Source organism: Apaloderma vittatum, unplaced genomic scaffold (assembly GCF_000703405.1).
Source record: "Apaloderma vittatum isolate BGI_N311 unplaced genomic scaffold, ASM70340v1 scaffold14913, whole genome shotgun sequence".
NCBI classification, from domain to species: domain Eukaryota; kingdom Metazoa; phylum Chordata; class Aves; order Trogoniformes; family Trogonidae; genus Apaloderma; species Apaloderma vittatum.
Window position 1 is genome coordinate 320 of NW_009708712.1, and position 18,704 is coordinate 19,023.

Sequence of the window (18,704 nt, forward strand, 5' to 3'; positions counted from 1 at the left end):
AAGTGGTGGAATTCACCAGAAATATGCAACGGTGAATCTGTATGACATGCAAGAGAAATAGTTTTTTGGATTAGTTTAAAATGTACTGGATTTGCATAGTTATTTTTAAGGGGCAGACTGTTTTACATGTAGCAATTGATAGGATTGGAAAAATACTGCTTGTGATGATGCTAATGCAGATAGAGACCCTGACTTGTTTTGGAAGATGTTTCTGATGCAGCTGCGTCGGCCTTTAACAAACTTTGCTTTTCTTGTCAGCCTATACAATTGCCACACACCCTGTTTGCTGCCATACCTCAGACAAGAAGATTAATGACAGATAAGCAGTGACCTTACTTTAATCACCACATAATTAATTTGTAAAATTCCAGAGCTTGCTATTTTACAGGAATAACCAAATTTCAAACTTTGGACTAATATTTTTAAATTCATACATTAGCTGTGCTGTTGCCATACTAGGAGATCCTGTGCAGGCACTAAATCAAGAAAAGAGTTACCAAAAAGTTGAGAAACAGAAAATAAATTTCAGAATTCCTGGATACACAACGATAAAATATAATGTGCTTTTAATTGCTTTGTTTTCCAGGCTCTTTATGAAAATATGCTGGTGGAGCTGCCATTTGCTAGTTTTTTCCTCTCAAAATTACTGGGGACAAGCGCTGATGTTGACATTCATCATTTAGCTTCATTAGATCCAGAAATGTACAAAAATTTGCTTTTTCTGAAGAGCTATGAGGGGGATGTGGAAGAACTTGGACTAAACTTCACTGTGGTGAATAATGATCTTGGGGAAGCACAGGTAAGAATGGCTTCAGCTTTTTTATTTTTTTGTGTATGACTGCTGAATCATTACCTATATTAATGCATTCTTGAATTTAAAAGTGATAGGAAAGTGTTAAAGATGCTGAGTGTTGTGAGGCTTCACAGGGGTTCTGACAATATTTGGAGTAGACAATAAATAATTCTGAACTTAAAAAAGGTAACTTTTGGTGATGACTTAAAGGTCTGGTCTTCTAAGTAGTAAACTACAGTGATTATTTTCTAATAGTCATACAGGAAAAGCTCTATGGTCCAAGACTTAAGTTCTTGATAAAATTTACGTTGTTTCTTTGATAGCACTTCAAATAATTACAAAACTAAGATGATATGTAGACTATAGAACTACTGCCTGGTTTTGAAATCAGAATAATTTTAAATAATGACACTTTATCATGATGTAAGCATTGTCTCCTTTAGCTGTAATTTCTGAAGTAGAGGGCCTGAAGTGAGACCTTAATTTTTATTTTATTCGTGAGTCAAAGGGGAGAAATGGGTGTTCAGTGCTTGTAAAAGCAGTTTGGACCAGTTAGTTAGGTCCCTGAACATGACTTTTTTTTTTTTTTAATGCAGTTGTGCTATATAACTTGATTACAGCTTTGATTTGTTCTGAGTACTAAAGATCACTTACACACACAGTAGAAAATGTCACCAAAACTTGAAAAGTGTGCCTTTTTCTGCTCATACACTTAACCTTCAAAGTTCAAATCTTGTGTCGTGTGTCCTCATTAATTTTTGAGGATTTAAAGTTGTGTGCTACTTATCTTCTTATATACTTATATACTTATATTCTACTTCTACTTGATTATGGTATTTAAGTAGTAAGTGGATCAAGGTGTAGACCTGGCCATGTTGTGACATGGAGCAGCAACCAAGCTGAGCCTTGTTTCTTGTGGAAGAAACAGAGACCAAAAGGGCATGGGCGGCTCTCGGGCTCGCCTGTTGGTCAGGGAAGCCCAGGACTGCACGCGTCTTGCAGGAGCAGCAGCACCACTGAGATGCAGCAGCTTGGCCTGGCAGCTGGTAGGTCGAGCTCTCCACTGCTGCTTAAATTGTGGCAATTTGATGTCCGAGACTTTAGCTTTAACAGCATCAGACTTGGATTTCATCTTTACTCCTCCGCCATCCATTTCCTGTTACTTTGGAAGATCCTAGAACTTGGATTGCATTACAGTTTGAAAATGGAATCCTCAGATTTGGGATTCCCCAATCCCTTTGAAAGAGAGAGTCAACAGTTGCCTGATGCGAGTAATGTTTCAGATCAAACGCGCCATATGTAATTTTTTCTCCATACAAAAACTTCTGACCTGCACTGCCTTTAGGCAGAACACTCAAAACCTTGGAATTAAGGCACGCGATACAGATGTATCAAAAAGCACCTTCTCAGAGCTCCTATGCTGCTGGATAATGTTGTACAGCTCTGAGGGACTGGTACTGAATTGAGTTCTGTAGTGACCATGGATTTTTGGCTACTGGGTTGCAAAGTGCACAAGGTGGCAGTTTGCAATATAACGTATGATTTTTTGGGGGGAGGGGTAAAAGTCTGTTGTTCATATTCTAAAGCCGTCATTTAAATGCATTTGAAGCAGTTGTTCACAGCTACTACAAATCCATTTTAGTCCGTCATTAAAATGAAAAGTAGCTAAAATTTTTTTGAGGGTTTTTGATTTCCATACTTTATACATCTGCTTGCTGAGTCCTCAGAAGTTAGCCACACAAATTAGAACGTACCTTAACAAGTAAGGTAGAAGGACAATGAAAAGAGGAATAGCTTGGAAATAGAAGGAGGTCTGAGTTAGAGATGTTGGCACCTCTACCTACTGCAACAAAAACTTGTACATTCTTGCCAAGAAGCCTGATTTGTCAAAATTATCTGAGGGCTATGGCCAGTATTATAAAGACTTCTGATTTTTAATTGCTTGGCATAATTTTAAAAGGAAGATTAAAAATAATAGTGAGTTTCTGAGTAGCTAAATGACATGTAAGTTAAATTAAATATTCTGATGCTGTGTTGTCGTATTTATACTTGGAGATAGAACACTATACCTGTGAAGTATTAAACATATTTTAATGAGACTGTATGTTAGTGTAGTTCAACAGAGCTAATCAGTTCTTGTCACTATCTTTTATTTTTTAATGCAACAAGTTATTTTTTTATGCTTCCATTTCATTACCTTAATAAACCTCATGCAGATAAATACATTTTGTCTGGTAGTTGACTTGTGTAACCATTGCATACTAATTAATTGTGTCAAGGTAAGGCTAATTCACTTTGGGAAAAGAGCTTAATTTGCACTGCTTATGCTGGATGTACATTATCTCTAGTTTTCAGTTAAACAACCACTTTAGTGTCTAATAAATTAATGCCCAATAAATGCATCATAAATCTATCATTGTAAATAGCTGTCCTCATGACAGCATCCATCCAGCAATTGTGGCACAAAAGCATTATCTGCAATGAAAGACACATTCAAAAGGGGCTCTATTGCCTCTGTCAGTAGGAGAAGGTAGAAATTCTATTATCAGCTTATTGATTCCAATCCTGTAATGTGCTTTTAGATCCCATTAAACTGTTGTCAAAGTGCATTCACCAGAAGTTGAAAAAGGTACTTAATAATTTGCACATTAGACCTGCTAATTAGGGGAGCTATGCCATCAACCTTATCTTCCAACCCCAAATAGCTTTAGCTTTTGATAAAGAACTATCTAAGGCAGTGCTACCAGCCTCAGGTTCAGCTCTTGGATCTGCCGCACGAACTGGTGGCCAGTAAAAAAGTCTCAAAAGAATGTCAGCCCAAAATTGCAGGAGCCGTCAAGTAGCTGTGTGTATTGATTTTATTTTTCCTTTTATCTTGTAGAAGAGATGTTGATAAAGCAGTTATAAAAGGCTTATAGTAAGTGTAAGGTTAACAAATTCAAGAAAATACGCCCTCATTTCAGACCTCCCTGTCAATGAGGAACATGAGTTTTGTGACTGTCCAAGGGAAGAGAGGAAGGTTCAAATACTCTCTTCCTTCAAAAATGTTAGCTTCTGTATTCCAGCGAGTCTTCTCAAACGTTGATTTTTGAGATTACATGGATAGGAGCACTTGAATATAACCAGAAGACTCTATAAATAAAATGTGGAGGCACAAATCCACAGAAAAGCACTATGGCATATGTGGCAGGAGTTTCTGCAAAATCCACACAGGATAGAAGTTGGTGTCAGGGCACCTTCTTTGGCATTTTAAACAGATGTGAACGCCATTGTTGTTACTGAAAAATACGTTGTGTCGCTGAAGGAGAGTTCTTTGCCTCTCAATGTCCCCGAGAGAAAATTTTGAAGCCTTAAAAATACTTCTGAAAAGTTTCTTGCTTGGCAACTTCTTTGCTAGGATACAGTGGCTTTCGTTTTCAGAAGCAAAATACTGAAGTTGAAGCTGATCCTTCTCAGGCAGATTTATAGCACTTAAGGCAAACGCATGCTTAGGCATTCAGATGCAGTCTTCTACCTGGAACTCCTGCCTGAACATCTGGAAGGCAGATGACAAGGGAAAGAAAAAAAAAAAGAAGCAACAACCCAAACCTTTATTAACTTACTTTCAGAAGGGGGAAAAACTTAAGGGATGATGTCAACAAAAGTGATCTGTCCTAAAAAGAAGTTTGTAAGAATTCTTGCCTGTCTCTAAGAGTGCTTTTTGAAATTGCACTGGAGATGTGTATCTTATGTCTTCATGCACACACACAAAAAAGAATACCTAGGCTATGACAAGTCCCCTATTCTTTCCTAAGGTATTTCACACTTTGCCCTCTCAATATTCTCCTTTTTTCCTCCATTAGCTTGGGAAGGGGCTGCCCCTGCCGGATGCGTGTGAGCAGCAGCTCACGTTACGTTTGTCTGCCAACAGAGACGTGGTGTTTTCTGCGTGTAAATCACATTACAAATTGACTTTGTGTGGCAGATTATTAGCAACACACCAGGAGAGAAATCCCCTGAATTCTGCTTGGCAAATATTGTTATTCACTGTTTCTCTGATTTTGGTGTGTATTCATTTCATTATTTTGCTAATGTTTAAAATTGTAAATTTAATAACTCAGAATGATCAGCTTAACTGTTCACTTGAACTACAACCATGCATAGAAGAGATCTACTTTTTTTACAAACTCATGGTTTTATTGAATAAACATATTGATGTAAGTTGATTACCGCTTCTTTTAGTACACGTGTGCAGAAACATGTAGCTGAGTTTATAACCAAGAAAACCCTAAGTGCTTGCAACTGATGGTTCCAAATGTATCTAACCTTCTGTCTGAGGCCTACTGCAGTACTAAAAAATGCAAAGTGCCTTTTCTTGCAGTTTTTTAGATATATGGAACTTCTCCCATTTTTATATTTCCTCTTCATTTTGAAGACATACTTTTTGAAAATGAAATTGAATTCAGTTATCTGTGGTATTGCCGGAATGATCCGAATACTTATATAAATAATAAGCATGATTTGCTTTTGAAATATATGGGTTTGGTAATGAACTAAGTTAAATTTTTTTTTTTTGGTTAAATCTTTATCTTCATAATAGAAAATAATCCAAGTCTGCACGTTTTGGGTAGTTTTTTTCTGCTCCAGCCCATCCTGTGTAACCTGTGTTGTTACATTGCACCATCTAGTGGCGAAAATTGGATGGATTAAAAAAAATTGCAAACTGATAACTCTTTCAAGATGTACTTTATTGTATTGGGGTCTTTTCAAAAAGTAACTCTCCGACAATCATTCCTGACATTTAGAATTAAGTGGGAATTCTACAATAGCTCTTTTAAAATACTGTGGAAACATTGAATGAGTAAAAAGTGAACTGCATCAATATTTTATGTCTTCTTTTATGTCTTTCTTAGTCTTTGTGGCATAATATATTTATTATTCCCACTGCATTAGCCCTTTTGTTTCAGACTGTGATGTTACTTTGACAAAAGGCTGATAGATTAATCTTTCACTGACAAACTCTGAAAGTGGATAGTTAGATCACTGGAAAACCTCAGGAAACTCAGCTGACTGAATGCTGTAGTCTTCTGCAGGGTTGTGGGGAGAAAGGGGAGCTAGAGAAGTGTTGCTGGAGAAGAAATCAAGGTTTACTACTTAAAAATATTTTTTTAAAAAAGGAAAAATAGGGGTTTTTTTTCTATTTTCTAAAAATAGTGATCAGAAAGGGTACAACACTTTTTTTTTTCCCTCTGATTTGCAGGAAGAATGTTATAGGGAGAAAGAATTTTATTGTACAGTGAATACAGCTTTCCCAAGGTCCTTAGACCGCTGTGGAGACAATAATGTTATAATGCAAACACAAGCATAAATTAATCTGTGTCCTGATCTCTATCTCCTGACCCACAGAGACAGTTAGATGTTTTACTTCACCTAGTGCTGGCATCAGTCTTAAAACACAGCAGTTTTCTAGAACAGCCTCCCAGTAGTTCCCATTTGCTGTTTTAGGAAGTCAGTTCATGTGTCTTTTTGCGTAAACCCTGAGCTCACAGAAATTACTGTATGCAAATAGAGTAATAATTATTAGCTAGTTTATTATTGGTGTCTGTATTCTTAAGAGAAGCTTGGGGAGTTAGGTGACAGTACAATTCTGTGATTCTGTGATACAAATGTGCTTTAATATAGCCAAATTCAATGTGTTCATACCCCAAAGAGAGGAATTTGGTGAAGCAGTGACAAAAGTAATTCTGTAGTTCTGCAAAACAAATAGAAAAAAATTGTAAGTGGGCAGGTAGCAAAGTGTTAGTTATTAGTAGTGTTGAGGTCTCAACAATGATCTGTTCATGTGGAACATCATTGGTAGCTCTGATCCTGCAACACTGAAGAGGACATTAATCAATAAGTAAGAGAAAGCTCTTGTTAGGCTTTATAAAAGAGTATCTTGTAGGAGGAAATTAAAGGAACCTGACTTAATTTAGTTTAGTGAAATAGTCTCTGGGAAGATTAATGAAGTTGCTGCCCAGAAGGGTGTAATTGAGGAGGAAGGATGTAAATTGAGCTGGCCAGGCTATAGGACTATACCGAAATAAAAGCAAGGGGTATGAACAAACTTTGTGCATCGGTTTGAAGTGGAAGTGAGAATGTTTCTAATCATCAGATGAATCCAACTGTTGACTGACTTTCCGGTGACAGTAGTAAAAGTGCTGTAGTGGGGCGAAACGCAGCGTGTGTCTGGTCTGACTGTGGTGTCATCTGCAGCAGCAGATGGGAAAGCTCAACAGCGCCGGGGCCCCTTCTCGTCAGATGTTTCCCCTGCAGTAGGGAGCATGTCCCGTACTTCTATTAATACTCCTTGTGGACTTTACTGGCAAAAATAGTCTCACCCTGAGGCCGATCAGTGACACCAGGTACTGGCCTGTACCCCCTACGAGCGGTCCTGCCTCTTCTGTCAGTGGATTTTGTTTGAGGGGACTCTCTCAGAAGGGAGCAAGCTCATGTGTGCAGGCCAGGAAACAGCTGAACTGACACCTTCATTCTACTTAATTCTTCAGGGAGCGGGATTTAAGCATAGTCAGTACTACCTGCACACAGACAAGGTGGAGTATTGATGAGGATTTTTTATTGTAGGTGTATCAAAAGCAACAACCTTGTGGCTGAAGGATTAAAATGGGAAGTAAGACATATTTTTAAAACCTATTGTAATTCAGGTTGTTCTACGTTATCAAGGAAAGGGGTAAATACTCCATCACACAGAGTCTTTGCACTAGGATTGCCTGCTTCTAAAAAATGTGCTCTAATTCATGTGTGGATTTATTGAGTTAAATACAGGAATCTCTAGACAGAATCCTCTGGCCTGTTACCGGGGAGGTCAGATTCACAGATCTTAATGTTCTCTTTTGGCCTTAAGTCAAGTAAAAATCTGAAAGCTCAAAAGCACTGTGAATTTTTAATCTGACTATTTTGCGTTTTGCTTAGTACTAGCACAGCTCAAATTATCAGGTAGCATGTTACAAAAGAAGATATTCACGTGTTTAATTCTCTGTGCTCTAAAGATCTCTTCATTACGACAGACCAAAATGTGTGGTTGTTTAAAAAAAGAATTAAAATTTCTGACTCGAGTGTAGAAACTCAAATTTTTTTAAAGGTTTCAGAAGGTAACAATATCTCAGCTTTTCCGATTTTTTTTAATCTGCCTCTTAGTACCCTAATAACTCCTTCCAGTTGGGCTCCTACTCAACAAAATTAACCTCATGCAGTAAAGAGTAGAATATGTAATGGTCTTTTAATAACGACTACCCTTGATCTTGTTTGGTATCTTAATGCAGTATCCTTGGATTTGGGATTTTTCATTAAAAATTCTTCCATGCTGATGTATCTTCATATACTTGAAGGACAAGAGTCAAGTTTCTGAGTAGAAAAACAAGGTTTAGGCTTGATTTTTGTTTTTCTTTGTGGTTTGCTTTTGTTGAAAGTACTGAGCATGTATACTTGGGTGTTCAACAGTAGGAATTGTGAATGCTTATGTAAATTAGACTTGTGTCAGAATCTTAATTTTGACTTTTTTTTTGCTTTTACCGTACTGTGACTGTGAATTCTGCAGGATCACCAAACAGTGAGAGAAGAGCCCAGCCAGTCGGGCACAGACAGACTGAGAGTGCTTGGTGTGAGCTCCGTGCTTATACAGGCTCCTCTCTCTTCCAGGGCACTCAGCGAAGTTAGGGGCGAGCGTACCAAGGGAGATTTTCACCTCAGTTTCTGTCTGACTTGGAGTGAATTTAGTATTACGCACTGTCTCCTATAAAAGAACTCTGACTTTGCCGAATCTACTTTCTTGTAATAAATGGCAGAGCCATGCGGTCAGCTGCATTAGCAGCTGGAGGTTTAGATCTAAAAGCTGGATGCCATAGCATGTGCTTTTACGAGTAAACGGAAAAAACCCTATAGTTTTGTACCTTGTAATATTTTACCTTGCTTTGAGGTGAATATTCTTGAGTATATTCTAGTAAACTCCAAATATATACATCACGTATAACTACACATTGTAGTTTTGCACTTCAGTTTTACGCTTACAGCGCACGGAATTCAAGTTGACCAAGGTGATGAAATTCGTTATGTTTTCAGGTGGTTGAGCTGAAGCCAGGTGGAAAAGATATTCCCGTTACCAGCGCGAACCGAATTGCTTACATCCATTTGGTGGCAGACTACAGGTTAAACAAACAAATTCGACAACATTGCCTGGCTTTCCGTCAGGGACTGGCCAATGTTGTGAATCTTGAATGGCTTCGAATGTTCGATCAACAGGAAATACAGGTACTTCCGCTTGAAACTGAAGAAAACAATTGCTTTAAACAGAAATAAATGCTAATCTTGGCCTTTAATGTCACCATCTAATTTCCTTCACTATTAGGTTCTGATTTCTGGTGCCCAGGTTCCTATTAGTTTGGATGACCTTAAATCTTTCACAAACTATTCAGGTAAGCATATTTGACTTCTATAAAAAGATGTATTATGACTGGCTCAGAAGCAAATTAACTTGCTTTTTATAATAGCTTAAAAAAAAAAATAAAATTGTAGGGTCATTCTTGTTAACTTTGGTTTTTAACTTTGGCCAAACTCTCTAGACAGGCTTAAATTTCAGAAGATTGGGTCAAATTAGAACCTAATTTTAATTTTATTTGCACGCTTCAATAAAAGTTTATAGGATAATTAGAGGACGTGTAATTGCTTTTCTAAATGGGTATTAGTCAATGTTTGTGTCTGGTCGTCCTGAAAATAAGTCTGCAAATGACTTTGAGATAATTGCTTCTACCACCACATTCAGATAGTTACCAATGCCCAGAGAGAGCTTGTATTTTTCCCTTGTGAGAAATCTTAAGGTATCTTATTTAATTTTTGTCCCCCTGATTTATCATGAGTGTAATGAAAAGTAGTTACTAATTTGTCAGTTCACATCTGAGTTTACCTGAAGGTAAGTCGATGCATTAAATCATGTCCTCAGTCTTGCAGATTATGCAGACTCTTAGAGTAAAAGGCAGTAATCCAAAGTTACCAGGTAAATGCTAAACTAAATAAAATTAATTTAAAATAAATAGGATTCAAAAAAGAAAATTGCAGTTAAGAAGCTGAGGGAGGTAGTAGCCAGAGGTAAGCAATGAATGAGAAGCTCAAAGTGCAGTGATCAAAGAGATCAATAGATACTGGCAGTCAGCAATGTAAGCCTGCTGGTTATGTTTTCCCCAAGCTTTGCAAGAGTGATGCTTAGGGTTTTTTGAAAAATTTATTTCTTACATAAAACTATTCTACCAATAAACCATGTAAATCTCATTATAGGTGGCTACACAGCAGACCATCCTGTAATTAAAATATTCTGGAGAGTTGTAGAAAGCTTCACCGATGAAGAGAAACGCAAACTACTCAAGTTTGTAACAAGCTGCTCTCGACCGCCTCTTCTGGGGTTTAAGGTATGTGCCTTCCCGGCTTCTCGGCAATTTTTTGTCAATACTGCAGGTTCTGGTACAAGCTTTTCTTGTCTGTAGGGATTTATAATTTGGGAATAATTTTCCTCTGTGACTACAGAAACAATTTCACTGTTTGCATTTGTGTGTGTAATGAGTATAGTTTTAAAATACTGAATGCAATGTTGTTTTCTATTTTAACTGCAAAATTTGATAAGCCTTAAAAGACATTGGTTAGAGCACTTACTCCTGGAGGATCCTTGCTGCCATTTCATGTTACTGTGCAGAAGCAGTATTGCTACCAGTTTCAAGGAACAGGTTGAGTTAAGGATAATGTCTTTTAAATCAGGCAAAAGAGGACTTAGGATTTAAAAGCAGCTATTAAATTTGAACTTCTTAAATTAACCACTTGAAATAGGAGATGTTATTTTGTTTCCTTCTAATTACCATTTATCTACTTACACAATCACAGCTTGTTACTCTTTGTATCTAACTATTTTGCTATCTTTAGATTGTTTTTACAGTGACCCTTAAGTATGAAGAAAACTTTTATCTATTGTTATAAAACTAAGGAGAGGCCAAGACAAGTTAAATACATTTTGAAATTAAATTCTGGGGATGCTCTACTCATGAGTTTCAACTGGGTTGCAGAATTCTGGCTAAGAACGGGCCATGGACTTCATCCACTCTAAAATGTGGGAACATTCAATGCTTTTCTGTAAGAAAACAAAATAATAAACTGCTTCATAGCAACACCATCACCTTTAGTACAGTGGTCAACAGTGTGGTTACTGTTGTACTATTTTGTAGAATTATACAAATGTGGGCTTATATGGAACAAATATAGGCATTGTATTATCTAGTTCCTTATGAGTAAGAAAAACATTAGTTGCTAAACAACATATACTTAGTAAATTTTTGCATTATAACGTCCTGTGATACTATATTTAATTAGCAGTGGATAGTAACTAATTTCCTATGTTTATTAGGTAAAATAGGTAGATGAACCCGCAACAAATGAATGCAGGTATTGTGTAAGTCCTGAAAGTTTATTAGCTGTTTTGTAAAATAAGTGGTATTGAATGAACAATTTCTCATTATAGAAATACTTAAGAGGCAGATATTAGCATTTTCCATAGGGATGAGGAATTCAGATACACATAAGAGCCTGGAGGTAGAAACAATGCATTTGGATTTTTGCACAATTTTTAGTTCAGTCATACTGTGAAAGTTCATTCTCGTGAGTTTTTGGGGGGGGTTTGTTTCTTTGTTCGGTTGGTTGGGGTTTTTTAAATACTTAAAAGGCAAATACTGGAAGAATTTCCTCTCAGCTCTGGGAATCGGGCCCTTTCCTGTGATGTGTCATGGGGTGACACAGGGTAAAGATACCAGACGTAAAAAATTAAAAAAATCCTCCCACCTTCCTCTTCTACACACACAGCTTAGATGTTCATAGCACTTATCACTCTTTTTTGCTATGAATTAAACAAAGTTCATTCTAGACTTTTCAAACGTTTGATGATTTACTTTTTTTGCAGAGTTTTCCTCTGGGAAACAAAGGTGACACTCCAGTTTTGGAATCACAGTGGTCTTGGGGACAGACTTGTGACACTGGAATGATTTAAAATATATAAAAGTGTACCTGAGTTGGCACGCAGTAGTATGTGAATCAGTTAGTAACAGTGAGGAAAGAATATCCTCCATCTCCAGTGTCTGTAGCTCAGCTACGCTCCTTTTACAGGCATGTAGAGAGGAATTGGCACTTCCAGTCAGTAATTTGTGTGACTGTTCCACGTATCTACTTCAGGGTGAAATGAATCATGTCTTACATTCCACAGAGCATACTGACTACATCCCCTTTAACAGTAGAGAGTGTCTTGGGGTGACTAGGTTTGGATATGGAGACAATAGAGGTGGCTGTTTTAATCTCGAGTCCTATCTAGGGTATTCATTGATTGATTTATGTGATTGATTATTTAAAAGCCTGCAATCATTCCTCTTAAACTCTCCAAGCCCATGTGAATATCACTGCACAGTACTCTATGGGATTTTACAGGACAATGGGAAGAACCATTAGAAAACTCTGGGATGAGACCGAGATAGAGCAGCGCGCATCAGTCATGTAATGAAGGAGGAGAGCTGGGAAACAGCCGTGTGGGAACACGGGAAGCAGAAGTCTCCATTTGTTGTCATCCTTCTTAATTACAGGGAGAGAGGAGGAAATGCAGATGTAGCTACCCAGCTTTGAGGTGGCCAGCATGACATTTGAAGAGATGAAGGAAGTGAATCAAGAGTCTAAAAGTACTAAGGCTAGCAGTGACACATTAGAAAGAAGCCAAATGTGGAAAGCGAAGTCTGTGAGTGTACTTGGGAGATAGAAGTCGGGCTGTGTCCTAACATACCTGGCTAGGAAAAAATGGAAGTAAAATATTCACCAGAATTTCAGCATGATAGCAATAAATTAAAAGATTGGTTCACTGTGCAATGGACTTGCGAGCTCAGCCACATGCAGTAGTGTCAGTAACAAAAAACAGAGTGAAAAAACGTTGCTGCTGCTTTGCTGGGCAGCACTGAGCAGGGCCTGGGTCAGCACTGGCATGGGGCTTGCAGTAGTGCCTCGTTAACACAGAGTTACCAACAAACTGGGGGTTTGCCGGGAAGTGTTTACCAGAAAAGGAAGTAGGTAACTGGTGTTGTCCTCAGCAGTGGTGTTTGGTAGCGTATGACGGGGTGGTGGTTGGGGCTTTGGAAGTGAAGAGTGTGAAGCAGCAGGAGTGTTACCAGCCAGGTAACTGAACGTATTGGTGTTGATGGTAAACATTAACACAATCTGTCTTCACAGTTTATTTACAGTTTCAGTGTATGTGTTACATTTTTCTGAGAGGAACACAATTTCTGTTTCTTGATCTGAAATCTTCTGTATACCTTATCTTGTGGAACCGTCATGTTTTCTTAGGTAGTGCATGTTAAGATAAGGAAATGTCTTGACATTCATACCTTATAGATAGGAAAGTCTAGGTTTGCATAATTAAAAAAAAAAAACTTTCACTGTCAGAGTTTGACTCAGAATAACATTTACTAAAGCTAATTAAAGTTGAATAAGTTTAATAAATGTGATTGTTACAGATGAAAAAAAAAATCATTAAAGTGTGGTTGAAAATTGTTAAGTTCCAATCAGGTCACATAATAAATTGATGATTCTTTTCATTTCGAAACTATTGCAGTTTCCTGCTGTACAGTATTTAATTATGCAACAAATGGTGCCCTTGGCATGACATTTCAATTTAGAACTTAATTTTTCCATTTTTAATGCTAAAGTAAGGGAATTCAATTAGCATTTTGAAAGGAACACTAAAAATGCAGCATTTTAGCCATGAAATACTTTTAAGGCTTCCATTTGAACAATAATTTAGCTTAGAATCACATTGACCTTTTGCCTTTGCAGCTGGGATTTTTTTCCAGTTTCTGAAATCAGAACTGTTTTACCTCGGGCAAGCATTTGATAAAGTGAATACTTTCTTGCCAGCAAAAGCAGTGCTTTAGAGGTAACAAACAAATAGGTTCTTCTCTATACTCTTTCTCAGAAGAAAAAAAATCAGATATTATTAAAACAATTAAGTATGACATACAACTTATCTTAAAAGTTTGTTCCTCAGATCAATAGTTATCCCATCAGAAGAATAATCAGTATTTGAGAAGTTTTTATCGTTATGGACTCACTGTGCTGCACATCAGTATCATCCCACTGACTTTATAATCACTCTGAAGAAACACTGAGTATAATTGCTTCAATTAAAGCTAGATCTTTGTGGAGAATATGAAATACTTCCTGATTCAGAGTTCTTAGACCATGGCAGTGTAAATACTTGCTTAATCATACACATGAATAGATCCGCTGAAGCCATCAGTACTGTTCGTCTTGACTGAAATTCAGAAATTGTAGGCTTGCTGAAACATTGGTTTAGACAGAAATCTCTTTAGAGCAAGAAAGGCCTTGAGCATTGAATCAGACAATTTATTTTAATGAAGAAAGTGCCATTATATGTTGTGATGAGTAGAAGGACAATGATGGCTTGATACCCACTTGTAAAATTTATTTTAGATGTCTGCAGTATGTTAACAAAATGAAGCTCTAGAAGGAAAACGCTGAAAGGGGTTTTTGGGATATTTTTTCCATTTCATGTTTCACTTTTTTTGTAGCATCATCAATTTGCAGAACAGAATGTATGAACAGTAAGGAATTACTATTTTTCCTTAGAACCAAATAAATTGCTTCGTGTTTTGCAAGTTAGTGGACCTTGATGGGGACAAGGTCGAGGGAGTCAGTTCGCAATTCAAGAGTGCTTTTGGGGCCACCAGAAGTGAAATAAAAAGCCATTTGAATATGTCGTTGTGACAGGTTTTAATCTAATAATTTATTTCCTAGAGATGTGTGCTGGCTGTTACAGAGTAGGTTTTGATTTGTTACATATTTTTTGATAATTTTTTTTTCTGTTGCATTTTCCAGGAGTTATATCCTGCATTTTGCATTCACAATGGAGGATCTGATCTAGACAGGCTACCTACTGCCAGTACCTGCATGAACTTGCTGAAGCTTCCCGAGTTTTACGACGAAAATCTTATGCGAAGCAAGCTTCTTTATGCCATTGAATGTGCAGCTGGATTTGAATTAAGCTGAGTCGAACTGATGCTCATTTGGATGATCTGCAGAGGAACTAACCAGTGCCTACTCTACAAGCAGCACCCATACCCAAGCAGTTTTAAGGGAATTCTGTCTAAAATTTCTGTGTCTTATCAAATAGGTTTCATTTTTAAACACGATTTCTTAGTTAGCTTTCATGAATTAATATTCCATTGACACTGCTTTCTGATTCAAAACAATGAATGCCGTGTGCAGAGTGGCTGTTTTCTGTGTTTATGCGAAGAAGGAGCACATCTAAAGAACAGTGACATCTCAGTGAAATTAACCAAAGATGAAGCTTTGGCCTTGTGCTGTTCAAACATAAATAATTTCCCAAACTGGCAATAAAGTTGTGTACCATGCATTGGCATTAGACAGGACTAACATCCTGTAATTAATCTTTTAGGTGGAAGTGAAGCAGGTGTTTGCAGATATCCTAGAAATGAGCATGAAAATGCTCATTACTGATAACCTAACATCTTTACTTGTAGAATTGTTTACAAATCATAGTTGTTGCAGAACTGGTTTTGTACTATCTTCCCTCAAGATGGTAGGCACTGAGATAAAGCGTTTATAAATATTCAGTTTGTGCTTTCTGAAATACTTCGGAGAAATTGGATTCGCATTAGTTTAAGTTTAACCTTTGGCTGCATCATTGTCACTTGAACACTGTGGTGAGTGGATGTGACTATCCATGTGTTCTCTGTCCTGTTACTGTCCTTTGTGTCTGTACAGATTTTTTTTTGAAATGTATCAGACTCCTATTGCATACACAGTACATACAAAAATCATCACTTTGAAAAAATACACATATGTAACAATTATTAAAATTATTTGAACCAAAGTTACCAGGCTTTATCTTTTATATTTGAAGCCTGTGGTGTTCACATTCCTTTTCCCTGTTATTTTTTTTTCCACCTTAAATACCATATCTTTGCTGTAGACACTAGTCAAAGTCATTATTTTTTGTGGTTAAACAGCTTTTATATTCATCTGCCTGCAGTATTTCTGCTAGGACAAATAGGTGGGAATATGCTGCTTAATATAATTTGGTATCTGAAAAAATCTGCTTTCATATGGAAGGAACTGATCCTCTCGGAGTAGGCACATCATTGAGTATTCGTATGCAAACTGCAGTCAATTTAAAAAAGGAATTGTAGTTCAAACTGTAAGATTCATAAGTGCATCCCTCTGAACTTTAGTTTTATATTTTAAATCATTAAAATTTACAATCAAATTTGTATTCATCTCTTATGCAAAAAAATATTTTGCTGTTACTGGAAACTGTGTTGGATTTCATATTTAATAAGCAGTAACCAGCAATATCCTTTTAAGTGTGGGGAAACTGAGTGATTTTAAGATGTTTACTAGTAACCATACAAAAATGTATAATTTCTTAATTTGGGGAATAAATGTGTTAAAATACTATTTGTAGTCTTGATGTACAGAAATAAAACAATTGGTTTTCTTTTTGGTTTTGCTTTAGGCTTTTTATTTATGTTAAATGTTCCGTACCCAACCTATTCTTTATGCCTTGTATATTTTTCTACATAAATTATGCAACTTGTAAAGAAGTTGAAAAAGAGATCAGTAATAGTGGAACTGCCTCCTCCTAATTGCAAAAAACACTTCTTTTAGATAGCATTATATTTATTTTAGAACCCAAGGCTTTAAATATTTTGAAATTATTTTTCATTTCCATTATTTTGCTACACTGGGTAGTATTGTATCTGTATTTTGTAAAATGAAATTTAAATTTTCTATTAAATGTTTGTATGTTGAAGATTGTGCTGGAGTCCTGCCAAGCAATGGTGGCTGGTGACGCACGGTCTCTGCTTTTGTGACAGGAGACAGAGCGCACTACGCCTGGCTCTTCCCCCAGCGCAAGTTCAAGAGAGAGGGCAGGCTGGGGGGCAGCTGGGGGTAAGCCTGTAATTGCAAGAACCCCGTAGTTGCAGAAAACTTCAGCCAGAGTTTGCTGACGAGACCCTGGCTTTTTAGTTCTTCAGTACATAGTACTCTGTGATCTTGCTTTGTATATTCTGTACATTAAGTAGGAAATTCTGACATACTCAGGTTGGTGGGATTGTAGCCTCGATTTTGTTCTGCGGGAAAACAGCTGGAAATCCGTCCTGCGACAGCGTCGCCCACCTTCGGTGTCCAGACTGCAGTAAGAAGAAGGGAAGGCTTCCCCTTGGCAACAAGAGGGCTTTCAGTTCTGTCAGCTGGGTCTTTTTAGTCAGGATGAAGCCCGAGTCCCTGCTTTTCAGTGATCTATTGCTGGATATTTTAAGAAAGAGGAGATAAAGGTATGAGAAATAATGTAGGTATAGTTAGGCACGTCCTGAGGAGCTAGGTGGTCTAAATGATCTCTCATAGCTCTTGCATACAAGAATTGTTTCTGTATGAAAATGGATTTTCTATTTTCCAAAAGAGCGAACACTCTCCCAGCTGTGATGCTCACAGAGTTTAGGTAGGCAGAGGCAGGACACACTTTGCATGCAAATAACCAGAAATATTATTGTGTGTTTTGATTGTCAGAAATAAAGCACTAATAATTATGGGTTTGGAGGGGGGTTTTTGTGCAAGACACCCTCTCCTTAAAAGTCAGTTTTCAAGTGTTTTGTCTTCCTAGTCCAGTACTTGCTTTTTGAAAAATGACAGCATTTTCTGTTTGGTTTTTGCTTTCAAATAATCTTTGGTTTATAATTTTGTAACCTGTTTTGAAAACATTTTTGTCAAGGGTTATTTTCATGATGGAGGAGGTTGCAAATCCTCAATCTCCCCAAAGTTAAAAGACAAAAAAGCAGAATAATGAAATAAAATTAGTACTTGATCTGTCTATCTCAGTGAGAATTTTTCCAGATGTGGATTTAGTCCTACTAGCTGGATTAAAAAACCCAACAAACTAGCCAGAAATGATTGGCCTTGTTACTTAATCTCAGTTGTCTTCCATCATGGTCATGAAAGCCAGACTTGTATAAATTTTACGAAACTCACTCATGATTTCTATGGAGAATTTCTGTCTAAGAAAAGAGGAAGGATTTGTTTCCAGTTTCATTCATAAACACGAAGCCGATGACAGAAGTTCGATTTGAGGAGCAAAGATTTCTTCAGCTGTCTTTGTGTGGGGTGCTCTGTAGTGAGGAGGGAAAAAAAAAGCTTCCTGATGCTGTCAGTAGCAATGCAGCATCACTTGAGTTAAACTAGCACAAACATCCTAATTTGATCTATAAAGGGATTTGGAATTCAAAGCAAACACTTCGAGGAGTGTGGTGAGCTCATGCTAGATTTCAGTTTAAACCAAAACCAATTTGTTAAATGCCAGTGAGACAGCACATACTCTTCATCACCGAAAACAGTACAGCACAGAAACAAAAAGGAAAAAACCGAGAGCTGTTTTTCTTGGAATGTTTTGTTGGAGCTGTAATATTTTGGTATTTATATGCAAAAACTTCAAAACATTTGCTCATATACATGAATCTGTGTTAATAATGGTTTGCGATGTAAATGCTTGTTACTATGTTTTTTCATGATGCTTTGCCTGTCAGTGAAGGAGAGAAGAAATGAACATGGTCTGTAAAACTGATCAGGATATCTATATTTTTATTGACTTCTGCTTTTGTGAATAAAATAATTTGAGTTTTCTTGAAACTTTGCAGAAACACTTTCATTTCTTTGCAGTAAATTTGACATTCTCCTGATAAAGATTGATAGTACTGAGCAGGTTCTAAAAGGGAAACTAATGTTAACTGTTGGTCTTGAAGTTCATCATGGCTGGGCTTCACGAACAAAGCTA

At 37.1% G+C, this 18,704-nt stretch overlaps 1 protein-coding gene across 1 annotated transcript; it reads left to right on the forward strand.

Moving 5' to 3' along the window:
- Window positions 1-590: 590 nt before the first annotated feature.
- Window positions 591-15,745, forward strand: LOC104269315 (ubiquitin-protein ligase E3C-like). The gene is made up of 5 exons (XM_009866661.1): window positions 591-799; window positions 8,891-9,079; window positions 9,177-9,243; window positions 10,100-10,230; window positions 14,732-15,745. The coding sequence occupies exons 1-5, from the start codon at window positions 602-604 to the stop codon at window positions 14,900-14,902; spliced, it is 756 nt and encodes a 251-aa protein (XP_009864963.1). The 5' UTR covers window positions 591-601; the 3' UTR covers window positions 14,903-15,745.
- The last annotated feature ends 2,959 nt before the right edge of the window (window positions 15,746-18,704 follow it).

Coding starts and splice junctions, on each gene's coding strand:
- LOC104269315 (XM_009866661.1), top strand. CDS start 602: ATGCTGGTGGAGCTGCCATTTGCTAGTTTTTTCCTCTCAAAATTACTG. Junction 800..8,890: donor ATGATCTTGGGGAAGCACAG/GTAAGAATGGCT, acceptor TTATGTTTTCAG/GTGGTTGAGCTGAAGCCAGG. Junction 10,231..14,731: donor CGCCTCTTCTGGGGTTTAAG/GTATGTGCCTTC, acceptor TGCATTTTCCAG/GAGTTATATCCTGCATTTTG.